The sequence below is a fragment of the Solea senegalensis genome, linkage group LG3 (genome assembly GCF_019176455.1).
Source record: "Solea senegalensis isolate Sse05_10M linkage group LG3, IFAPA_SoseM_1, whole genome shotgun sequence".
Classification (NCBI taxonomy): Eukaryota; Metazoa; Chordata; class Actinopteri; order Pleuronectiformes; family Soleidae; genus Solea; species Solea senegalensis.
This window is the reverse complement of record NC_058023.1, coordinates 13,812,464-13,839,398: the sequence shown is the minus strand read 5'-3', so window position 1 is coordinate 13,839,398 and position 26,935 is coordinate 13,812,464. Positions and strand designations below refer to the sequence as shown.

Genomic DNA, 26,935 nt, shown 5'->3' with positions numbered 1-26,935 from the left:
AGCGTCAGCGTTTTTCTGATGGAGAGCATTGGAGTGTTAGTGCAGAAAAAACAGGAGACGGAAAGGTGTAGTAATGGGCATTTGGGCATTATATTTCAGATAATGGGAAATCAATAAATCCCAAGGAAAGATTTTGATCACTAGCTGTTCTATAGCAGTGTGTTTTTGGAGAGGCAGTGAACGCATCATGTCATCTTGATAGTTAAGCTTGGGCCACAGCTCTGCTGTTTGATGGGACATCCACTTGAAATGTACTCTCAAGTAAATGTTTGTCGACTCTTCCAGAGTTTGGTGTTTGTCACAAGGAAGTTTCAGCCAAAGCATTCTCTTCCACAACAAATCGCTGCAGAGATTCTGCCACTAAGAAGCATCACCCACTACTGTAGCAAAAAGTCATTGTGATGAGATCACCTTATTTTTGTGTGTGTCTTTTTTCATGAACAAATAACCACAAACAATAGTCTTTACGTTTACAGTTGAGCCTCTTCTGTCTCCAACTCTTAATTTTTGTTTTTCTAAGTGAATTCTTCCATGTGTAGCCTCTGTCTCTTTCATTTTCCAAAACAATATCCCAGTTTTTAGTGGAGCGTATATATAGATTTCCACAACTTGGGTGATGATGATTTGAATCATGAAGAAAAAAAACTCCCATTATTAATGATAATCAGTGTTTATTGCTGAATAAACTGAGTCCTACCACACAGAACTCTGCATTATTTATTAAATATTTTTAAAATGAAAAATGCATATTTATCAGCTGCATCTCATTTGTCCTTTTTTCTCTTTTTATCCCTTTAAGCTGAGGATAATGCACATCGCCTCACTCCTAATCGCTTACTTTATTGTATGCCAATCAATCAAGGAGCCAAAGATGCTTATGTATTATATAAACATCACATTTACAAATAATCATAGTCACGTTGTTCATGATTCTAGTTACTCTTTATCTTTATCATTCTTGACCTTGATCATATAAACAAATGTGTTGAAAGACATGAGAAGAAAATTCAGATGGAGTCAAGGTTATTGTACATGGAATCAATGCTCATTCTTTCAAAAAAGCTGTACACAATGTCTACATATAATCTTGAAAAGTAATTCCCACCAGTGACAGCACATTTCACTTTATTGCCACACACGCACACACACCCACACACACCAATATTTTCACAAATAATTCAGTCTGATGTGTGAAGTAGATCCATTTACTTGTTCATAAAGCACAGAGCCATTGGTTGTTTAGCTGCAGTAATTATGTATGAGAGGCTGTGGATCAATAATGGATGTGCTGTATTCTGCAACACTGTCCAGATTGATTCCTGCGAAGACTCAGCTTCCGAATAGATGAAGCACAAGTATTATATCCACTGATGTGTTTGGCTATGTTTTAAAGGTTAGAGCATCAGGTGAATTATGTTGCAATCCCAGCAGTAGTTATGAAGAAAGTTGTAAAGTTTTTCCCGTTATATTTGAAAGCTGCTGTCATTTACAGTACATACTGTACATTTATTTGCAGTAGTGGGCATGGTTCCTAAAATACGCACTAAAAAACAACAATTCGATGAAATCAACATAAACAGAGAGAATTTTCGATAAAAGTCTGCTGTGTGTGTACAATATTTTGTTTATTGGGAGTCCTTTTTATCCGTCTGGCAGACTTGACAGCTGTGGGTGAGCTTGTGCAGCGTCATGTCCCGGGGGCAGTCTTCTTGGAGAGCATTGGTCAAGAGATCACCTACATACTGCCATACAGTGGAGCCAGAGATGGGACCTTTGCTCGGCTCTTCCAAGAGCTCGACCTGGCCTTGGCTGACCTTGGACTGACCAGCTACGGCATCTCTGACACCACACTGGAAGAGGTACACTCAGTGTGGGAATGACAGCCCTACTAGAGAGTAATGCACACACACGAGAAAGGAAGCGAGTTGGCCTACAAAAGTTATTCTTCATCTTTTTTTTGATCATGGTGTAAAGTAGTCATTGCTAATTAATCCCTCTTTTAAAAGGTAAGATGTCTTTGTTGGATGTCCTACAGATAAACCCAATTAGATTGCAGTTTGCACTTCTTCTATGTTTTGAAATTTCTCTATAGAAAACGTAAAATAACATGAATAGCAAACACTTACATGGAGAGAAACCATTCTATTGGAGACAGTATATTAGCAATCCAAACCAACCTGGGTCATGCCAATTAGGCTAACACTGTATCCCTCACTCTATCAGTAGCTGATTATCGTTGCTCAGTGTTGCATGAGCTCATATATCACATATCATGAATGATGAGTTATTCTGGATCAATATCTTGAATATTGATCCAACAGGTATGAACTTAGGGACTTGGAGAGAAACTGCAATACAGCAAGTCATCCGCTGAGATGCATTGATCACAGAATTATTTTTTAATTACATTTTATTCGCTGACTTTTCTTTTTCAAACATCTGTAGAGTTTGCAAATATGTAAACACAGTGTTTGCTGGTTGTGCTACACAACATGTGCCAATGTTTAAACCTTTGCAAATTATAGGACAGAGAAAGAAAATTGAGTATCAATTTTATGGCTGTCATAGTTAACGCGATTAATACAGCCGAGATTAACTTGAAAGATTTTTTTTTATGAGTTAACGCAAATTTGTTTACTTCTTGTGTGCGCTGACCTCTAACATGAAAGCTGGGAATCATGCACGTGAAACAGTCACTTGCCTGCAGTCAGTTGTTGGATGGAAGGTTTCATTAAAAGCGACATCGAATGCTTGTATCGCATATATATGTTAGTTATGGAGGTCTACTTACATATATTAACTTGTTTTCATGGTTATAAACTTACTAGTCGCTCCAAACGAGCCGATCAAAATATCTCCTCACTGACGCTCTTGTCAGCCGCGCAGTTTCAGATCAAAACCACACCCCCAAAACGTGGACTGTGTTGTGATTGGCCAGCCAACGAGAGCTTTCCCACTGTCCTGTGATTGGCCAGGTACCTGGAAAGTGACGCAACAGATAGGCCAGCTCTCAGATACACAGCTCCCCCTCTGGCACGGTGGATGCTCTGCATCTCAGCAGCTACAACGAGAGTAGTTCTTCTTCTTCTGCGGTTGAATGTACACAACTGGATGTGCCCGGACTAGTGCCGCACCAGGAGGCGCTACGGTGGTGAGAGGAGTGGTGAGGATTTCTGATGACGACATCAAATTAAGGAAGTGCCGATCCGCTTCGCAGAGCCCAGGAAAACAATAAAACCCTATTTTCTCAGCAGTGGCTGAACTGTTGTTCTGAAACTTTAGGGTTTCATAAACGAGGTGATGACGCAGATACACACACACACACGCAGCGTTAATTGGAGCTTCCGGTCTATGTCGCCTTTAAGAAGCTGAGCGACAGATCTAAAACAAAATTTACTTGCGTGTCACAGCACAATTTATTGACAATTGCCTTTATATTAAGATGACCTGGTTGGCACTTGATAGGCCTGAGTTTATAGGCCTCAATATCTTTGAAGATTCAATTCGACAATAGTGTCTAAATGCGCACTCTCTGATTACACATTCATTTAGTCATTAGAAGAAAAGCAAACTTCTAATTGCGATAAATCTAGATTGTCTAATTTCAAAATGTGAGATTAATTTGTTAATTTTCTTTTAAACCATTGACAGCCCTAATCAATTTACACCCGGGTACAACAACGATACCACTACCAATAGTAGAAATACAGTCACATGCACTGCGTAAACACCATGTTTGTCACGCAGTCAACTCATGGATCATAAAAGTGAGCATCTCTTAATAACTGTATCATGAATCAGACACTCGCAGCCTGAGGACAATGTGAATAATTCTTTCCGAATATCTAAAACTGAGACACAACAAAGTTATTTCACCCACTCATGTAGTCCATTTCGAGGAAAACAGGCAGCGATTTCCATATAATACTCCTAAAATGATGAATAGTATACTTTAGGCGACCGTCACCTGACGTTGAACAGCTTTGTCATGTGTCTTTGCCCTTGAATTGTTTTATATGTATTAGAAAATGTATTTGTTTTTCAATGAATTTATTCACCACATTACGTCTCACAGAAATGCGCAAAGAGCTTAGTGAGTAGTCCCTCTTTCTCACAAATAGAGATATGTATTTTGCCTTTTGACCTGAATTAACAAATGCAGTCGAGGAGGGTGCTTCTCACTGAGAGGCCAGTTGGCACATGCTCAAGTAAAGGTTAAAGCCTCATTGCACAACCCTAATCTGATGACATGCGGAAACTTGACCAAAATAACTGAAATCCACATCAAATCTACATGCACTCTGTATGTCAACTTTGATCTATGACAGCAGCTTAAACAACTACAGCATTACTGGTTTGCATTGGGCCTTCAGTTTATGTGCATGATTATGTGAGGATGCAAAACTGTGGCTGTCGTAAGGTTTTAAACTCAGAATGCATTTATTTTCACAGATATTTCTTAAAGTGGCAGAAGAAACTGGAGTGGATGCCGAAATAAAAAGTAAGGGGATAATGATGTACACTGTAGCCACACCCTGGTTAAAAATAACCAGCTAAACTGACCAGTAATGGCTAATACAACAAAATCTGTATCTGTAGGTGACATATCTTTAATTATTAATTTAATTATGTTTGAGTGGCAGGTTTAACACAATTGTATTGTGCAATTAGCTTAATGTCTATTTTCAGTTTTACAGTTTACACACGGTGCAACGACGTCCCTCTTTCATTCAGTATGTTTTGTGTGGTATTTGAAATTGGGACTGAGTTGTTTCAAGTCAAGTTGTTGCTTGATTTCTTCTGTGTATAAAGATAACATAATATATCACAAAATTGTATCAGGTTTTCTCAATGGTCATTGTTTGACCTTAGTGGAAATAACAAGCGTTTTTGTTGGTTTACATCACAAAACAACCTCACTTTTCAGTTTAAAACTGTGGGTTGTTTTTTTTTCTTTTCACATTCTTGAAACACCTGGGTCTGTGCTTTTACAGAAATAATATGGCATTCTGTAGGGCAGGTAGCTATTCTTATTGTTATTTATAACCTTAAATTAGGTCAGGCCAAAACAACATATCTTATTTGTTTTCCCTTAGCAACAGAGGAGCTGTTTTTGAGCGACTGCAGAAGGAGCTCCCACAAATCCAAGAGGAACAGCATCTCCAGCATGTGCACATCAGAGCGAGTGTCAGGAATGAGTGGCAAGTATCTCCAGATTTCCTTTTGTAATGAAGAAATCTCAACTAAACTAGTCTAAATAAATTCAGTAGTGCAGAAGGTTAACTTTTCACCAAACTAAATCGGTGTTACTGTATTTTAAATAGCATTGAGCTGTTTTTCCTGCTTGATTCTTGTTCCTTTCTGTTTTTATGTAGAATTAAAGGAAAGATTTACATGCCAAGTAGAAGGTAGGTGCTCTATTTCTTCTTTATTACGGACTTTTATTATACCTGAAAATGTCTGTTTTTGTACACACCCTTTATTCTTTAATAATTAGCTTGATTTAGTTCAACTTTAATCGAACAGTTTCATTTCAGTAGCCATTTTAAAAGGAGGGCATAAACTAGAGCTCCGTCTTCACGAGAAGCAATTTCTAATATAATTTTCCCCCAATCCATACAGGTTTATCTGACTTAACTTGTCACCTATTCCATTTTGGTCGTATAAAAGACATTCACTTTCATACAGTGTCTTTCATCATGAAAATGGTTTTCAATCAGACCATGTTTTATTACTTTAATGACTACTGAGAAAATATAGTGCCTCAATTTTCAGTATTCACTCAGAGTGTGAGACATAAAAGTAAGTGTCTACAAATCCCTTGTTTGTCACCTTTTTCCTTCGTCGCACCCAAACGCCGTTTGTCATGATGTGTCATGATATGTTAAATTGATCAGCCCATTAGCAGGGCCGGAAAAAACATGCTCAACGTGCGGGCCTTAAATGCATAGATGACAAATAACCAGTGAGTTTATGTCCACTCCAGACATAAAGAGGAACACCAGTGTCAATGGGAAGGGATCCATGGTCATCACTGGTTGGGAGCTGATCAGGAGGCAGTTCCTCGCACTCTTCATCAAGCGTTTCCACCACGCCCGCCGCAGCCGCAAGGGACTCATTGCCCAGGTAATGGCCTCAGTCTGTCATATTGATGAATTAAAGGGTGTCACTAGGAGAGTTGCATAGGAGGATGAAAGTGAAATTGTATAAAATTCAAGTTGGCTTTCAAAATCACTTAATGACCCATATTATGACAGAATAAGAAAATTCCAGATCAGAAGGGGGGAAAAAAAAAATCACATAATCCATCTTGATAAGAGTCACTAGATTACAGTTTGAAAAAAATGTGAAGAGCAGCAGCCTGAATGATGCAACATGACGTCAATAAATTGTACACGCAATAATCACCTTTACCTCCCAAAGGATGCCCTGAGTTATTGCAGCGAAAAACCAGGGATATGAACGAGGCTAAAGATGTCACGATCATGTGTTTCTTACTGCTGCTGAAGATCTTTTTCCTTTCTTTTGGTTTTTGTTTGTTTTGTCTTTTCACTTTGACCTGATGTCGTATTGCTGTCATAACACTGTTGACACTTCAGTCAATATATATATAAGTCATTTATGGTGCCCGCCTCCGTTGTAGTACCAGTGTTTTCACCTGGTCCCTGTGAAAAAGGCAAAGTGACACTCATGATTTGTTTTTCTTTCATTTTACTTGCTAATCATGTCTTTCCATTACGTCTGTATTAAAAGTGATCGCACAACAATTACAGAAATGACAGACCACCATTAGCCTATTAAATGTTTGTCTAGATTATTTTGTGCCTGTTGAACATAATTCAAAAAGTCAAACGCAATAAACAGGCGTGATTTAAACAAGTCAAATTCAATTTCACTAGGAAGCACTTTGCAGGGTTCTTAAATGAGATTTTTCCCTCCCTAGGTTTGAAAAAACTTAAATTGTGTTGACAACCACCTCCCATCTAAATTCATAGTTTATGTAAATATCATGTAATGCCACCAGTTATGACAGCTGTCATGAATTTTCCAATAACATAAGATGACAGAAACCCAGCTCATCTGGTCTACAGACAGAGAGAGAGAAAGAGAGAGAGAGGGGGAATGTTTCACCTATGTAAGGTGCATGGGCTGTTCTTGTAATTTGCTGCAGTACCAATCCCCATTAGTCACTGTCAATCTTGGACGTTCCTTTAGAGTGAACGTGGAACAGGATGGAAAGATAAGTGTGAGTATGTATCAGGGTACATACACACAGTCACCAGCACACACCTCCTGCCTCCTCCTCTTTATTCCTTTGGCTAAAGGGTTTTTTTTTTCCCCCGTCATGTCAACAGCTCCCATTGTCAGCAGATATGATTGTGTGGTGAGGTAATCTCTCCGAATACAAGCAGTTAGGGGAATATAAAAGAGATCATGGCATGTTACACAAAAGAAGTGATTTATGGGGATGAAACTTGAGGACAGACGACTCTCGGCAATGTCAGCGACGCAGCTATTGGTAGCGTTGCTGTAAATGATTTGACTGGCTCACACTGAACTTCCTCCAATAGCTCAAGATCCAACAGTCTTGCTGTTTAACATTGGGCATTCTGTAATCCAGAATATTTTCATTGTTTTTGCGTTCCTTTGTTATGTTTTTGTCTGAATGAATGCACTAAGAAGAACAGGCCACATGAACATACACTACAAGTATCCGGACACCTGAGCATTACACCAGTAGGACTTAAATATGGATATACTGTAGCTATAACAGCTTCCACACTTTTTGGAAGTGTTTCTTTGGGAATTTGTGCCCACTCATTCTGTCGAGCATTTATGAGGTCAGGCACTGATGTTGGATGAGAAGTCCAACTTCCAGTTCATCCCAAAGGGTTGAGGTCAGGTCTCTCTATGGGCCAGTCAAGTTCTTGCACACCAAACTTGTCAAATCCTGTCTTTATAGTCCTCGCTTTGTGCACTAGGGCACAATCGTGTTGCAATGGAAAAGGGCCACAAAGTTGGAAGCATAGCATCGTCCAAAATGTCTTGGTATGCTGAGAGTGTTAAGAATGTCCTTCATTGGCGATTAGGGGCCTAACCTAAAGCCTGATTGAAACAGCTGGATTCAATACTTTAGTCCATATATTGTATCAATACAATTTCCCACCTGATGCTATTATCCACTTAAACACAAGGTGCAGCAATAATGCCATCATTCACAAACCAAATTGGATCAACAGAAATGTTTATTGAAGAAACAAAATCTAATTAGTTATTTGACTTTGCAGGGGGAAAAAAAAGAAGCTAATTTTGCTTTTTGCTTATACCCTTTCCGCATAAAAGCCAATCCTCTTCTTTAAATCCCTGCTAAACTTCAGAATGCCATAAACTCATGCATTGTTCATGGGAGTGCTTTGGCTTTGTGAGCATAATGACTTCTCCCTGTTTTTTGCAGATCTCTCTCAATGGAACAAGTACCAGCTGTCACCTGCAATTACTGTTGAGAGAGAGAGAGAGCGAAAAAGAGTGTGTCTGCAGTGAGGGAAAAAAAAAAAAAAGAATAGTTCTTTCTTATGCAGTCTGTCATTAAGCTTTTCAGTCTCACTGCTGCTCTTTATCTTTCTACCAAGCACATTTTAATGGCTGTGCAGCGAATTTAGTTTTTCCAGTTGTAGAATCTTGAATTGGCCTTGCAAATTGAATGGTCTGCAATTAATCAAATGTACGCAAACCTCACACTAACCGCACAATATGCTCCAAACTAAAAAGTGATTAAACATTTAAGATACCTTGCGTATTTCCCACTGACCTTTTTGTCAGCCACAACAATGAAATGAAAAGAGAATTACATATCGGAATAAAGAGGATTGGGCTCGGGTGAAGGGGGTAGGAGGTGTACAGCAGCGTCTGGTTTATAAAAACACACACACACACGCACACACACACGCACATGCACAAAAGACAAGAGAATAGCAAGAAACTAATTATATCTGAGTGGCCAGATGGTGGTGGTGGTGGTGTTGGAAGTGTTTAATCAAACTCATAAAGCATGCAGAAGAGCCCAAACAAGTTGGTGGGGAGCATATTAATGTGCGCACATTATCGCAGTGGTCCTGCTTTATTGTTTATTGCATCACTCATTTTGTAGCACATAATGACAGTGTGGAGGCTCAGGGAGGGCAACGAGGAAACTGATCTCACAGTGAATCTTGTGCTTTCGCGGTTACCACACATAAACACGCATCACCCGTGCTGACGAACGTGGACAGCCACACAGAGTATTGCTTTTCTTCTTTAATCTTTTTTTGGAATGAGACCAACAATAACAACGTTATAATTGTGTGGCTGTTGTATGTTTTCACAATTAAAATTAAAAATACACTACACATGCTGATACACTTGGGCACCATTAGTCCATGATTAAAGATTAAGTCATTTGTTTACAGTTAATTTCATTTTATTTTATGATTTTATCTGCAGTGTCCAGGAACAGACTTTTAATTTGAAGCTGAAAAAAGTATGGTTTGCTTGTGTCCTTTGGTTTATTAAAATACCATTTAATGCTTTCTTAACTTCCAACTTTGTAGTCTAACAAATCTTAAGATATAGTAAAATATAAATATGTTAGACAAAGAGTGGCGTTTTAAATCTAGTATTTTGACTGAAAACTCTTCTGTTCAAGGTGATCCTGCCCCCTGTGTTTGTGTGCCTGTCCCTCATCTTCTCACTCATCATCCCACCCTTCGCTGAATATCCCAGTTTGGAGCTGCAGCCCTGGATGTATGGATTGCCACAAACCACATTTTACAGGTATGTCCATGAAAATGGAAGATGTCGAATTTTTGGAATTACTGTTGTTTAAAAACACTGAATAAAACATACTCATTTAAAATCCCAGGATTTGCCTTAGCTTCGTGGAGGGCTTATGTGTTGCCCTGCCTATGGCAGTAGACATTTTCTCATCATTTTGGATCAGTATATTTACAATATTTATAAAAGAATAAAACAGTTGTTTTTTTTTTTTTTACGTTACAAATACGATTATCAAGTAAGCACTGGTTAAGCAATCCCTCAGATCCTTCTTACTCTGACTGACGGTTATCGTTGTTCATACTTCAGTCTTGAGCTCATCATCTTTGACAGATGTGATTCTTGGCTGTGTGACAGTTTCATTTCTGCAGAAAAGTCAGGAGGCACCATGATCAGATTTTTCATGAAAGAATTGATTTCCTTTGTGGCAGAAGAAGCTTCAGGAAAGCCTGCAGGTTAAATCGAACAAATCAAACACATTTAAGTCTCATTATCTCTTAAACTTACCGTCATACTCACAAGCATAGGGCTATGAATATCTTAGAATGCAATATAGTATAAGGCTGTAGTTAGTAGTTGCATTTGGTGCTCTCTGTGCTCAAAAGAATAGGTCTAGTACTATCGGCCGAGAATGTTTTTTTCTCCAGAGCATTTGAGAACATTCAGCTTAGTTTATTTATTGTTTACTGTGCAAAAATGCTTTTTCTTGGTGTCTCATAATAAATGGAAATCTTGCAGTTCACCACATAATTTCTATTTACCTTTCAGTGTCCACACATCCACTGTAATTTTAATACCTTCTCTTGTGCTGACTGATAGGGGCTCATACACTGTTTTAATCTGCTGGTGTTTGCGTTCACTGTTAAAGATGCAACACTGGGGGGGGTTCTTCAGGGAGGAATCCTGCTGCAGTTCATGTTTACTGTTATCAGAGGTAGAGGCGGCATGATACATGAACAATATGTGGCAACCCTGCAAAAAAAAGTTCAACTAAAGGGACAGAAAATCAAAGAAAAACAAAGTTACAGTCCTGCTCGTGTTCAGTTGCCAAGGGAGTTTTGCACCACTGAGGTCATCAGTCTGTCCTTTCCTTGGCTGCAGCTTCATATTCTGTCATTGAGCACTGCAGACATTAATCGGTGAAAAGGCACATCTTCAGCTTACACCAATTCAACTGAATGATTGCAAAGGAGATACAGATAACAGCAAAAACAAAACAACACATAGGTGTGAAGCTTTTTTCAAGCTGGGTTATTTGCTCTTAGTCAACAGCGATGGTAAAATGCATTACTGTTTATCTACTAAACTTCTGAAACCTCGCAAAAACAATTCACACATTTCTACACATTCATAACTTACTGCTTCACTTCAAAGACTGTTCAAAGACGTTTTACTTTAAAAAGGTCTACACTACACCTTTTTTATGTGATACTTGTACACTTCTGTTTAATATGTACATTAAACGCTGTCAACAAAGGCAAAATGAAGTGATTTATTATTATTAATAATTGATTTCTATTTGCCATTCACATTGTGATACATAGTTTCAGTGCTGTGTTAAATTTTAAAATGAAATTGTAGAGTCACTGTAGTCTAGTATAATAATAATGATAATAATAATAATAATAATAATAATAATTAGCTTTTCTCCTGGACACTCAGTTTTGCCCATATACAGCACATGATACACAAACATCCAGCTAACTGAGGACACTGGTGCCATTACTTTTGGCAGGTTTGTTTTCTCCAGTGATGCAGAAGCTAGAATCTAGAAATAATTCACAATGCTGAAGAAACTTTTCTGTTCCCCTTAAAAAACTTTTTTTATGTCATTTTTGATCTTGAGCTGTTCTAATAGTTTCCCTTTTATAATTATATGCATATTTTGTATTTCATTTTATAAAATAGAATGGGGGTGGGGGGGTGGGGTCAAATTCAGGAAAGTAAAACATTTAAATGCAATCCTGAACCCCTTTCCTCAGGCTGTAACATACAAATCTCTTCTGTCTGTGCATCTCTCTGTCCATGGTGCTGAAACATTTAAACCAGCCTGTCCCTCTCCGTGGTGCTGAAACATTCAGTTTTTTCTGTCCCTTTGCTGTCAGAGTTTCTCCGTCACTCTGACCACTGCACACTGTGCAGTGAGTTGTCATCAGAGTCTACCCACAAACATTCACAACCGAAAACAAAGAAGTCAACCACTGCCTCCCACACAAACAACCTACACACTTTGTCATGTCTTTACACAGTTGAAATTGACTGCTGTCCATTCACAATAGTGAAATAGTTTTGGCACTATTTAACTGGGTGTTTTCAAAACAATGACAAAACCTTTAAATGATCCAACAGAGAAAAAAAAATCAGTTGATGTGACTTTACTTCCCAAAGTAAACTGCAGTTTTCATTTTCGCCTATAAAGTCCAACAAGAGATAGGACTGAAATCCTGGCTAACAATCAAGAGGTCATAGTTAAAACCCGAACCACACATCCCTGTGAATATCCTTGTGTGATACATTTTAAAACCAGTGTTGTTAATTTTTATAGCATTCCCCTTGGCTGATTACTAAATATTGTCTTCTCTTGAATGACTTTTAAACACCCGACTTGCTGATGACTGTGTGATTAAAAGTAGTGTGCCTTTTCATTCTTTTCCATCTATCCCAGCTATTCAGAGGAGCATTGTTGCACGATATACCTCATAAATGCCAATGATCCATTTTAGCACCAGGTGATTAAAGATAATGATTGATCCAATTTAGAAGTTCTAGTAGCTTTTGGTCATGTTCGCTGGTGTATCAAGTATAGCTGTTGCAGTAGTATACTGTCATATTGTTTTTCTGCTGGGGGGGTAGTTAAATATATACATTTACGATATTGCAAAACAGATAACAGAATATTAAACAAAGTATTTACACTCAAATCCAACAGCTCAAGAACACAATTGTTTTTACATCAAATTATAAAATAATATATGTTCATATTGTTATTTCATACTCATTTTATTTTTTTCTGTTATTGTCTTTGTTCTAATGTCTGTGATCTTTCTTTTTCACTAAATTGACTCATTAGTTCCACTGTTTCTGTGTATATACACAAGTCTTCATTTTTGAACTGTCCAGTGGTTTTATTATCTTGAATAACGTGGCAACCCAGCCATTGTTAATTGCAAAACAGATGGCTGCACATAATCCATTTTTACAATCAGACCACTTCAGCTGCACTCAACTGCACTGGCCAAGAAGGAAATGACCATATGACCTTCATGGAGCCTCCTCTAAATGAGACAATGAACACTGCATTAATCCAAATGGTTGACTGGGCTGTGACCACTCTTGGCAGAAAGCCATCACGATAGTCTTTTAAGAAACACCGTGTTTTAAAAATTGGCTTGAAAAAAAAAGTGTGTCCAGTTAGTAATAAGGATTTAAATGAAATGCAAAGATTGTTTAACTGAGACTCGAGACATTGTCATGTATAGGGCAGAGATTGTGATGACAGGTCCGTCGTATTCGTTTGCACAAGAGTGCATATGAAGAGCGGAGCTGAGCTCACGCTATAGACAGAAAATCCACAAATGATAGCAGCCTGAGGGTTTTACAATCACTAGTGTTTTGGGAATTCCTGTATGTGAAACCAAAGAAAAAGGTTGGTAAAAGCAACGATTTTTCTCTCACTTTTGATTAAGCTAACTCCAGTGGCATGCAGCATTGCTATTGAGTATTTACATGAAATGCATCACAGCCAATCTCCCAGTGCATGTCTTCTTTCCTTCCCAGCCTTTATTGAAGTCGAGATATGTTGAAGATTAATGGCCAGCGTATAAAACAGATTAGACAACTTGTAAACGCTTAATCAGTTGTGACGGAAGATGGATTGTGTTTTTTATGGTATTCAAACAAAATGGCATTATTAGGATATGAGCTGATTCAGTACAAATGCTGTATTACTTGTAATAGAGTCACTACTTGAAATGCTCTCTTACTCAAAATCAGGCCCTTTAATATGAAAAATGTGCTTTGTGAAGTGGTACTGTTTAAAACCCGAGGATAAAGGTCACGAGTGAGACACATCCACTCTGCTCCATTGTACTTTAAATTCAGATTATATCATATGTTTCCAGTCGTCCCTCCAGGAGTCTGAGCTCTCAACGACACACACACACACACACACACACACACCGTCAAAAATGTCTGCGTGCGAATGCCAAGCATTTTGATGTTATCGATTCTGCGGCGCTCGTGCTGTAAATCGGTTCAGCTGTTGATGATGGACACCGGCGCTCTGTCACTCAAAGGAATGACAGAGGATCTGAGCAGGTCATTTATCATGTCTACTGGGACTCTAGACGGTAATTCTAGTGTAAACCAGGATGGAAGCCTAATTCTCACCGTCTGTGAAGCAGCCGCACCTCTGTTTTGCAACCAGACCAAGTGTTACTTCATATTTTAGACAGTGTTTTCTAATTCCATTTCTTTTGGAGCAAAGGCTTTTATATCAAGGCTCCACAAAAACCAGCCATGATCCAAGTAATTTCCTCTTCTTTTTGTTTTCTTCTTCTTCTTCTGTCAGAACATAAGACGCAATTAGTACATTTGGTCTGCTTTGTTGACCTTATGACAGATTGGCTGATTGCCATGGATTAAACAAATGTGTGCCTGCTGTGGGATGAAATGTCATTGCACATCAGAATGTTTGCATGTGTATTTTCATTAATTACATTTTCACTATATACAGCAATGATGGGCCAGATAACCTGGAGGTGTCTCAGGTGGTGGAATCCTTGGTGAACAATCCTGGCTTTGGGACTCGCTGCATGAACGGAGACCCTATACCGTAAGTGATAAAGTAAACAAGAAATCAAACATAATCGCACCCTGGTGTATTTGACATGTATTTATGTTAAATTCTAGTTTTTACGTTTTATACTATGCAAGTATGCATTGCAAGTTGCACCTGTGTATATCTGTGGAGTCATCCATAATGTCTAAGCATGTCTGTTTTAACAGATCTCACTGCAGAAACAAAAACAAGCAATCAAACAAACCAAATAACCCCGAGCATTGGCAAGGAGGGACCTAAATGACTTTGAAATCCAATTTTTAAGAACAAATTTGATCAATAAATAACTACAGTGGTCTGAGCGAGTGCTTTGCTTTGCCAAGGCCACACTCTGTGTCTGGTTGTTACTTCAAGGTCTCAAGAAATTGGCAACAAGGTTCTGGAAAATACTAAAACATATCTGGATTGTCCTTATAAACCGATTCAAAAGAGAATATAATGTTCCACATTCTGTCCCTCCACCACTCAGTGCTGTTTGCATTATTCTGCACACTGCATCATTGTGATCAGTATAAGGTGAAAACCATTTATAAACCGAGGTTATCATGGAAGTTTATAATACATTTACTTTATTTTTTTAAATGCATCACACAACCACAGTAGGCTGCTTGATTATCTAGCTATAATCATCCGTCTATAAAATGTATATTACTTGTGACACTAAGTGGGCAAAAGGTAGCCTTCTATGATAATACTGTATGATATCCAGTTAGTGCAATAGGTTTCTTGCTCACCCCAGTTTTTGTCCTTTACACAACAGTGGCACAGCATGCTACACAGCACTTAAAAGATAAGAGGGAATATTATGGAAAGGATGACATGAGAGGAAGAAATGAATTAATATCAATTTCCCTCATTCTTCTTCTGCAGGAATTTGCCATGTTCTTCCAGTGGGTCTGACTGGTTAACTCCACCGGTAGATGAGTCAGTGTCCGACATCTTCCTCAATGGAAACTGGAGCATGTCGAACCCCTCCCCCTCCTGTCAGTGCAGCACCCCTAAACGTAGCATCATGTTGCCGGACTGTCCACCTGGAGCAGGAGGACTCCCTCCACCTCAGGTTAGTCTCTAAAACCGGAGCTTGTTACTTTCCCTGGGAGGGTTTGGTTGTTGAAGGCAAGATTACGATCTTAACTGTTGTGTCAGTCCCGTCGTGTGATTTCTTGAGCGAGACAGTAAAACTCTGACTGAACGAGGGCCACTGCTCCTCGTTTGCTGTGCAGCTCTTTGCTTAAAATCTGCACACGCAATAAATGTGTGTCAGAGAGGGAAAAACTGCAGTGTGCTTAGCTCTGGATGTAAAAAAATAAATAAATCAGTGACACAACACTGCAATAAAAAATGCTTATCAAGGAAGCTTTTGGCTTACCGTCTGAAAGTCACAGTCAGCATCATTTTGATTTGAAAATGTAAAGGTACTTACTAACAAGGATTTTGCGTCGCATTGCAAAATGTAAATCAGCCTTTTTATGCTGCGTCCCTTTTGTGAACTTGCGAGCATACATGAAAGCAGGGACAAAATTGATTCCACTGGAAATACGCAGACTTGGCCTTTGCCAGTGATTCAGTTTGTTCTCCCATACCTTATAAACATCTGTCCAATGTTTGTCCAATGTTAATTTCTTTTCTTTCTTTTTTTTTTTTGCTCTTATATGAAAACCTTTTATCCTGTAGTATTCATTAGGACTGGCAATTCCAGCAACATAGACTTTGAAAACAGTGACACCTTCTTTGTAAACGTCACAAGTCTGAGGAGGTTTTCTGAATGAGTCAGTACGGATCCTATATAGATCATATTGTTACACACTATACAATAGTAACACAACAGAGTACATTACATACAGAACATTTCTGGATGCATGAGCAGACCCTGCACAGAAATAAATGAATGGCTTACACTCCTGCCTTCAAGTAGAGTAGATGGTGAAGTTTCCACTTTTCCACTTACAATATAATTTTATTTACTAAAATTTTGTCTGTTGTGTTTTGTGAATGTGTCTGTATTTTGTAAATATTCTGTGTCCTTTCCCTAATTTGCATAATATTTTCCTCTTCTTGGATTTTAATGATGGTTGAGTTGCTTTTCTCCTGATAGAGAGAGAGAAAACGCAAAGCTCATGTCTGAAATTCAGGCTGCAAAACAGCATTGCTTTTTACAGATTTTACAGGCAGTGATATGTGGTGGTATGAAATAAACTGTAACTAGATAAAAAGTATATAATATGTGCTCGATTTGACTCAGGAACTGTCAGGTACTCAGTAAAAATAGCAGTTATTTAATTTGTCATTTTTCAATTTTTCATCACAACTTTCATTTAGGCCTCAGCTACTTTATCAACCAAATCACATCATGAAAACAGTACAGCGTTTTAACTACTTTTACATTTTTTATTATTATAATATATAATATAACTGTATACATTTTACACATGGTCCGGTAATTTCATGACTCAATGTCAGTGCTTTTGACTTTGCTGTGGCATTTTTTTGGGGAAAAAAATCTTAATTTTTAAGATCTGAATTCAACATAACGCATAATTATTGTTATTATCTACTCAAGAAAATAAGTTGTTCAGTACTGATTACTTTGACAATACTTTCTTAGATATATCAAATTACTTTTTGTTGTGTTTTGAAATCTCAGTAGGACAATTGAGACATTAGATAAACAGTAAAATAAAAAAAGCCAATGATTTCTAACAAAGAGGACATGACATGACACTCGACTGCTAGGTTCATTTACCACTCCTTTATTTGTCCCCTCCCACTCCCCTCTATACCTCCTTCATATACAGTCGGCCATCTGCCATTTCAGCCTCCACCAATCTGCAATGCCTCGTTGAACTTGTGTGATTCTTTAGTGTGCTGCTTCCTGTGACAAGGCCATTTATGGCCACTTTGACGGAGCAACTGTCCAGGTATCGTATTATAGGATGATTGTTGAGACAGTCAAACAGGAGAAGTGCCCTTTGTGTAACCTTTTTCCTTTCCCCGACGTTCATTCATAGCTTGTGACAGCACTGTCAAGGAGTCCCCCATTTGTTCAGGAGCTACTTGTGTCTCTCTTCTGGTACCCAGGCCATTAAGGTCTTCCTTCTTCATTTTGCTTCTCTATTTTTTTTCTTCCTTCCTACTTCCTACCTCCTATTTCGACTGCATTATTTCATGCTGTAAATGGCTGCGACTTTTGCTACACTTAGCCTTGGTGGAAAAAAAGAAGAAGAAATGTTCAAAGGCTAATGCTTGCCTACATCCTGTTACATCACCTTGCATCATCACTCCTTTATTCACATCGTATTTTGTTCCAATTCCGATTGTGCAAAAGGATATCAAATGGACTCTCATTTTGCATGGAAACAACCTTGCGGACAGTGAAATATTATCGTGTAGCAAGACCATAGACAGTCGTCTGCCTCTGTGGAACTTTAAAACGTAAGATAAGAAACTGCTGCAGGAAAGTAGAGCAGAAGACAAGTGAGGCGATGGGCACATTCATATGCAGTGCACGTGCTGTTAACTGTGACTTTTCTCTGTTCATCATGGTTGTGTTGCATTATGCAGCACTTTATTTGGCGCCAGTGTTTGTAACACAGTAAACCAGGAAGTGGTCTAACCTTTAATTTCATCATCTGAATTCTTGAAATATTTATACCACTGTGATAGTGTGAGTTCATATAGGAGCACGATTTTGAGACAATGTGGATGGTCAGTGTCTTTAGTTTTCACGAGTAATGAAAATAACCTTATTGAAGAGCCTATGCGTCTACACTAAGCTGTTTTAAAAGTTCTTTGACCTTCTCTTTCTCCTTACTGTGAACTATAACACACTTTTGAGTATTGCAGTGCATTAGGTCTTGGCATACTTGTATATAGTATCATATGATGTGGCCATCATACTGAAATATACAGTATGGGGTCTGAAGAGAGTATCATTTTTGTAGATTGACAGTGTTGTTTCTATCAAGCGAGGTAGAATATTGTCACAGATATAAATAAATGAATATGACTTGCTGCCAAACAAAATGTGTGCACTTTGTAAGTGCATACGCCCATGTGCTTGGGAACATATGCATTTATCATCATTGCTACATTGCTTACCTGTAAGTCGACAGTGGTCAATCGCAGGGGAGCTATAAATAAATGCAAGTCTAAGGCAGAGACCACCCACAGAAGCTGAGCACATTTTCAGGATGTATTCCCTTTGACCTGAAAGCCTCCGCTGTTGAATAAATCATGACACAGTGAACCAGCTTCATACTGGTTTTCTTTTTTATCATTTCTCCCCTTCCATCTTCCGAATATGCCCTTGAGAAACTACAGAGAAAAGACAAGAGAGAGAAAAAAACATGGACACGGCACCACAGGAGGTAGTGTGAAATCATTGTTTCCATGGAAATGGCAGGGAACGGTAAGCCCATTATCAATTCTCTGGTATTGACTCTTGTTCACTGGTGATATTTAACCTTCATAGATAAAAAAAAGGGGCCATGCAGAGGAATTGATAAAGCCACCACGTTCAACATATTACGATTGATGTCTTTATCATTTGGAGACTGGCCTAACTACAGCTCGCTTGCAAATAACTCTCCTTGGCCTCATCTATCAGACTATTGAAGCTGGTCATTGGTTTACCATTTGTGTAGAAAGATGGAGAGTTCTGATTGGGAAATTCAACTTGACTTTATCTACTTGAGGTTGCTGTTTTGAAAGAGAAAATGTTGTTGCACAGTTATGTTGAATTGTATGCCGTTTAGTCTTTAGCTGTTTTATCTGCATCTGTGTGGCCTCATTTCATCATCAGGAGAACTGACATTTTTTGCTCACTAATACAGTCATTTATTCATAAAACAATAACAAATCTGTACATTCTGAGTCTGAGAGCAGGTTTTCTCTTGGATTTTTGTCAGCAGTGATGGAATCCAGCTCACCACAGATGAGCTTCAAGCCAAATTGACGTAGCTGTCCAAGGAAGTAACACTCACCTACCAGGCTAAATTTGAATGGAGTCTATGGGAAAATAAGTCTATTTTTTTACTTGATTTATGGTATCATGGTCTCATTTGACTAATTGACGGTATCATGAAATAGCTGCCTGGTTGCAGGTGACATCTTTGAGTCTGTGTTTTCCAACACTTGTCAAATCACAAAGATTCACAATTGGATGGGTTTTTTTTTTTCCACCATGTTCATATACAGTCTGTGCTCTAAACCCTGCCAGTCCAACTCAGCCTGGTAAAAACAACAGTCAGACTAGAACCACTCTCTCGGCAGAAGGGATGAAACACTGAAAAACAAAAGCACAAAGCTCACTGGTTTTGCGAGGTGAGACAAACGTTGAACCAGGCAACCGGGTAGTGGTTTGTCTTTGTTGTGGCGCAAACCTGTGTAACTCTGAAACAGATTAGCCTTAGCAGCAAGTACTTCACACACAGCCTCCCCTTACTGCCTCTTTATTTCATAAGTTTTGCTTGGCACAGCTTAAAAGTTCAATTTTGTGGTGTAATCACGTTGGACGTAATCACACAACAAACTTTATTTCACTCAACAACATGCTCGGCTAAGCTGAAGAGCTTCATCTTCAGCAACATGCAGAAATCTATCACTTTGCATGAAAACACAATTAACCCGATCATCGCTTGCAAGAGCAACAGACGAGTGACCGCACACTGTAACACAACATGTTTAATTACAGACGACACCGCTGTCCTGAAATAGCTTTTCTTTGTGTGCTCTGGATCCAATTTGAATCCTACCTTAGAGGTGTGCGTGATTTAAACACAGAGCAGTCTGTTTTCTTTGTCGCGCTCGAGTGTGCCAGCTCATTCAACATAGATTTTGTGACTCCTTCATTTGCATTTCCTTCACCGCCGCTTGCGTCCTCCACTATCAAGCTACCACTGTGTGGTGAAGGACTGATGTCATGCGAAATGTCAAGCACAGTGAATCTGCTCCCAGGTAATGAACGAGTGATGCAGGCCCAGGTATCGAACGCATTGCGCCATGTTCCCATTGAGGTGCTTTTATGAGGGACATGGACCAAGGCCAAAATAATTAGATGCACACTGCCTGAATGCTTGTGTAGAGATTCATTGTGCACACAGCACAGTGTAAAAGCTCTTATTTTTGGTTCTGTTTGTTTCCGAGTTCCTGTGGCTTTTCAAAGAGAAGCGTGTTTGTTCAGAGATAAGCGAAGGTTGCTGTGCCACTCGTTCTCCTTATCTCTGATTCATAAACCAGATGGGTCCTTCTCTTCCTCTTTCTCTGCTTCCTCCCTCTGTTTGTTTTTTGTCTTGTGACTCTGATTCTCCTCCTCCTCCTCTCTTTTCTGGCATCTTTCTGAATTCTTATATTTTTAGACTTGTTTTTCAGTCCTCTTTCTGTTTTTTTCCCCCGTCCCAATCGTTTTTTTCTCAGCAACGTTCTAAATTTGCTACGTTTTCTTTTTCTCATCGTATTACCTAAACATCATGTTCTGTTACTTCTACACCCTGTGCATCAGCACTGTTTTCTGCACTGTAACTCAAATACATAGTATTTAAATCCAAAATGAGTTTTGGACAGAGAATAAAAGAATAAAAATGTGAAAATATTAATATATGGACATACATCCATTTACTGAATAAACACAAAGGGGAGGCCCATTAATCAACACACCATGTGTACCCAAAGCTTTCGCATCAATCTGTTTATACACAGGCGTCGACAACTGTTGTAACTAGAGGGTACAGTGGTAAATTGCATTGCAGCTGGGGGTCTCACTTTGCACTTTATCAATGATCCCTCTGCTAATTAGCATAATTTTAACTCTCCAAATGAGCAGGGATAAAGCAGCTTGGTGCCGGCCCGAGTGCATGTACTGGGAAGTATCAGTTTACACATTGTGGAGTGTGTTCATTGCAGTGTGTTGTCCTCTCCCTCTCTTAATTAGACGTTTGAATATACCCATTTATCCAAGGAACAACATCTAATTAGGGTCCTTTGGCATTAGGCACAGTTTTTGCAGCTATGGTGAGGGTGGTGTTTTCATCCACGCTGAAGTGACTATTATGATAAGGGTTGAAAGAATGTCTTCCACAGCTCTGCGAACAGATATCACCTGCAAAATATTCAGACTCAGGTTTTGTTGATTGCAATGCAACTCTTAAAATGACAAGAAATGGTGCCGCTCTGCTTTAGCATGGAAATCGTACCATTTTGTTTAGAAATGCACATTTTTTAATACTGATTACTGGGATTACTTGTTAAAATACTTACAACTTCAGCCATGTTGCTTTGTGTATAATTTAGATACATTGTGTACATCCATTTTTTCCCACCAAATAATAAGGGTCGTATGTTTATGATTTCCCCGGTATTAATTGGAGTTCATATTAGTTTATCTTATCTTATCTTCGTATGTCACTTTGCATCTCCCCATAAAGAAAACTGGCACAAACGTTGTGATTTAGGACCCAAGTGCAGGCCAACTCAGGGGTGAGGGCAGGTAAAAATCGCTTTAATGAATGAAATTAAGGCAGACTCAAGTAGAAATAGAACAAGAACAAAGCAAGCAAAGCAAAGCAAAAGGACACAGGGGTTATGTGAAAAAAAAAACTTGGATCAAAACCATGGGGGGAAACAGGATACGAAGAGCAAACCAGAATCATAATCAGCAAAAATGGGCAGCAAAGAGAACAAAGGGAAAAGGGTGAGTATATATTCACACGACGAAGCGAGCGATGGCTCGACACAGGCGAAACAAATTATGACGGGGCAGGTCATCTAAAGACCAGGGAGTGATGAAGTGACATGAAAAGACAACAAGTGAGTATCAAAACAAAACAGGACGTGTCAAATTTCCCAGCCTGGGATCAATAAAGTATATCGATCTATCTAAATAAAACAGGAAAATACTCCATAACCAACAATGACAAAAACACCACCAGTTACTACGAGACAACAATAAAATCAGGAAAATGAAAGTCCAACGTCGAAGTCCAGACAATGAAAATAAAACTAAAAAGGTGCATGTTAATCGGGTTTTGCCACTTTCTTTAGCTCTTTGCATTGTTTTAGCATCTTTTGATTCATTATTATTGTCGCAAGGGCCACAGGTTAATGTTTTGATTTCCACTCAGCGTTCTCATTAGCCTTGTTGTGAACAGAGTACAGCAGTAAGCTGATGAAGAGATACAGGTAACAGAACAGAGCATCTGCTGGATGTGGAAAGAAACATATTAAGTTTATAAGGTCACTGTTTATTACCTGTTCTATTTTACCCTAAGCAGCCACAAAAAGTTACGACAGGTCATACTAATATATTGCATTGGGTGTTTTGTCTTTTCGTCCATTCAACAGAGGATCCAGAACACAACGGACACATTGCTGGATTTAACTGGACGGAACATAACAGACTTCTTGGTCAAGACTTATGAGGACTTGGGTAAAACAAGGTGAAGGTGTTTTAGAATACGGTCCATCATTTATTTATGTTGTTCTTCAATGGCGTTATTACAGTTCTTTCACTCACACATCTGATGGTACTTTAGAGACAAGTGACCTCCAAATTACTACCTGTGCTGCTGTTGTGGTGTCAGTGCATCCACTTTTAGAAGGTCAGCAGAGAGTAATATGAATATAAAAGGTTAAAAACCTGCACTCTGCAATTTCTATCTCTTTATGACATATAGCTTTATTCCTGCTGAACCACTTTTTAACACAGCTCCTCAAATATGGCCTTTAACTGTGCAGAGGTTAAGGATCAGGAGTCCATGCAAACTTTGTTTTGCAATGTGCTTTTGTGAAACAAACAAGTGTTCACATGTTAATCCGTCTGTTTTGTTTTGTGTTGTGTATGGAAGTATCTACAATTGTATCAACAAATAGATTTAACAGATTAAGATGATAGACAACGGAAACCTTAGCATACATTGAAAATGTTGTTTCTCATTAAGCCGAGTTGTTGAGTTACATTTATGAAAGTATTGAGTAGTATTTTTCTTTTCTTAATTTTTCTGTCTTAGATATGGGGGTTTTTCTGTTGGAGGAGTCAACTCCCAAGTCCGTCTGACTGAAGAAGAGATTGAGGCTGCATTTGTGGATCTGAAAGACATATTAAGTTCATTTCAGGTTTGTAATAAATTTCACCATTCCCTTTTTTTAAATAAGGAAATGTATATATTTATGTATATATGATGATTGAATTTTCAGAATTTTCAATTTTCAGGGAAAAAAATAGATCATAAGATCAAAGTTTTCTGGTTCATATGTTGCCTTTTCTCAAGCATGAATATTATGATGAATGACTAAATACCTGCACAGCCAATGTATCTTCATCCATAGTAGTAGTTAAAGTTTCACATCACTCAGCAGATCTTTGCGTGCTAACACATTAAATTAGGACTTCATCAGTTTTTTATCAAAATCACAATATGGCCTACTGCAATTTTCAAATCACAGCAGGCGATATTTCTTAAAGCCAAAATATACCAATTTATACACATCATATTCTACAGATTGAGGAAAACACATTTCTTTCTCACAGATCTGCACAAATATCATACAGTTATCATTTCAAATATGTTATTCAAAGGCAAATGAGAACAATTTTAGGGCCCTCAAAGTTTACGTATTAATCGTTGTGATTAATACAGCCGAGATTAACTCGATAAAATAATTGATCGCGGTTAGCTGCCTGGCAACTTCCATTTGGACACATGCGTGGCTGACTGTTCTCTCTCACTGTTCTCTCTCCCTCTCTCCCTCTCTCTCTGTGGATTTTTATTTGTTATTTTATTTTGTTTTGTTGATGTTAACACATGTTCTTGTTGCACACAGGATGGCAGTCATCCATGTTGAGCCTTTATTTTAATATTACCTGGGTGGCACTTGATAGGCCTGAGTTTATCGCCCAAAGACATTTAACTAAGGACAAGGGACTGAGGAGATAGCATACAATTAAACAATGGTGTATGAAATGCACACTGTCTGATTACTCATTAATTTAGTCATTAGAAGAAAAGCAAACAAATCCTGATTAATCTAGATTAGCGAATTATCCCGAATCATTTTGCAATTTCAAAATAATCACAATGATATATTATGCAAAATCGTTCAGCCCTATTGTGTAGCCTCGCTTTGCTATCTTTTTTTTTTTTTTTAAATGTGCAAGTTTGTAAAGGATACTTTTTTTTTATCTACATCAAATAAATTGTTTTGAGTTGCATGTTTGGCTTTTGCCATTTCCGAATGTTGCCAAAATCTACATATCTATTATTCTTGTTATATTAGAGCCATGTTGTCAATAGCAAAGATATAGTATGTTTGAGAACTCCTTGTTCTTTCTGGTAATTGAAGCAGGTGTGACATGACTCTGTCACATGTTAACATACTGATTATTTCTGACACTGGAGTTGGTGCTTAAGAAACTGCCTTTGCCTGTTAAAGCTGCAGTGTAGCAGTCATCTTTTGAGAGAGCTGCTGCTAATTGGAGCACAGCGTTCTTTGTTCAGCCAGCTTTGTATCTTGGATACAGGTGATGTTATTTGTTGTGGAGTCCTGGACGCCACTGAAAGAGGAATAAAAGTGAAGGAGAAAGGAGGTTTCCATTCTTCAAATTAATTTTGTTGAGTGTCTATGGCAACGGGCTCTAAAGGTCTGTGCATTGCTTTGAATAAATTGAGTAATGTGAGTCTTGACAGTCACACGCACAATCATGCAGCAAAACATTTCTACTTCAATTACCTGAATTAAATTCATCTGTGTACAGCATAGTCATACACTTTTACCCAATGAGTTTTTTGCATCATTCTCTCTCTTAAACTCTCTCTTGCACACATGTAGAACAGCTCACACACATGAACTGTAATACATATTTAAAAACTACATTTGAAATCAGCATGTTGCCCTCTGGCATGTCCCCTTTCTGTCTCTTGGCTCTCGACACTGATGTGACTTTAATCTGTGCAATACTAATACAACTCTAATGGTGGTGCATTAGTTCTCTGTTCCTTTTGTTGCCAAGTGCTACACTGTCTTTGGGAAATGGCCGACTGAGATGGTAACGGGATGTAGAGACATGCGTCTGCTCTTTCAGCCACCTGTGCAGTCTGGAAACTGGGCTTTGAAACTTTTGTGTAATTGCATTTCCTCTGTCAAGCAGGTAGAAATTGTGTTCTGTGCAGAGAGCGAGAGAGACATTGTGCTCAAATTGTATAATTAAGCCAAAAAAAAAAAAAGCGTATCTCAGATGGCACACATTGTTATGTAGATGGAACAAATGTCACTCCTCTTCCTTGAGAAGTTTCTATAATCCCCCATTTGCAACACTTTTTGTCATACCTCAATAAATTAGGGAAATAAATGCCTATAAAGCACATACTCATTATTGCCAACTTCTTAATGCATTCTCACAGAGGCAGACAGTCACACAGACCATATGACCGCTGAACTGTGCAGGCCACAGCCAAAAATGTCACCACACACTTGAGTGGCTTTGTTGTTAGCCGTGGCACTGGCAGGTCCACTGGCCAAACCAGCCTTGTCATTGTCCTTGAGCGGGGGGGAGTTTGTCAAGGATTAGACCCAGGCAGCTGCTGGAGCACTTCTCATCTCGTTTCAGCTACCACTAATCCTCAGGAAGGTCCCCTTTTGGCACTGCCTGTTGCTACTTGGAACAATGCAAACCAGGGAGAAGGAGAAAAAAAAAATCCCAAACACAGTAATGATTCCTTTGCTTTTGCTGGCAGAATTCTCTTCGACGAGCTTTGGCGTTGTGTCCTTTTCCTGTTGTATAAATAGGTAGTGACTTGTGATTGTGCGGTGTAGATTGTTTTTTTGATTGTTCAGTGTACTTTACACATTGATATGGAATGAGATGAAGATTTCATGCTGTGTTATTGAAATGATGTTATGCCATCGCAGAAAGGAGACAAAAAACAGCCGTGCTTTGATCTCCTCAGTCCCTTGCCCTTAGTTAAATGTGTTTAGGGCTAGAAATAGCTCTTGTGTCTATTTTGTTACAGCCTCTATCAGTTCAGACAAGCACTTGCACCTGAACGTTCTCCTGCATTCTTGGGATGTCTTTTTTGATTTTTCTCCCTTTATTTTTTTTTGTCCCCACATCTCTTCTCAGTTGTCACCTGCACTTTTTCCATCACCATCCTCTCCTCTCCTCTCTTCTTTCCGTGCCTTTCTCATTCCTTCCTTCCCTATAGCCGTGTGATGAAAGCTGAGTCCAGCAGGTGGTCCATTTGCATTTATATCACACATGTAATGTGCTCAATGCTCTTATGACCAGGCTGAACA

At 38.7% G+C, this 26,935-nt stretch overlaps 1 protein-coding gene across 1 annotated transcript in view; it reads left to right on the top strand.

Moving 5' to 3' along the window:
- LOC122766125 (phospholipid-transporting ATPase ABCA1-like) overlaps positions 1 to 26,935 on the top strand; it is an 87,522-nt gene that overhangs the window by 51,683 nt on the left and 8,904 nt on the right. The window contains exons 25-34 of the mRNA XM_044020765.1: positions 1,657 to 1,859; positions 4,453 to 4,501; positions 5,097 to 5,201; positions 5,376 to 5,408; positions 5,987 to 6,126; positions 9,683 to 9,810; positions 14,546 to 14,644; positions 15,521 to 15,710; positions 22,988 to 23,082; positions 23,653 to 23,758. Coding sequence (XP_043876700.1) covers positions 1,657 to 1,859; positions 4,453 to 4,501; positions 5,097 to 5,201; positions 5,376 to 5,408; positions 5,987 to 6,126; positions 9,683 to 9,810; positions 14,546 to 14,644; positions 15,521 to 15,710; positions 22,988 to 23,082; positions 23,653 to 23,758 — 1,148 coding nt within the window. The remainder of the gene's footprint in view (positions 1 to 1,656; positions 1,860 to 4,452; positions 4,502 to 5,096; positions 5,202 to 5,375; positions 5,409 to 5,986; positions 6,127 to 9,682; positions 9,811 to 14,545; positions 14,645 to 15,520; positions 15,711 to 22,987; positions 23,083 to 23,652; positions 23,759 to 26,935) is intronic.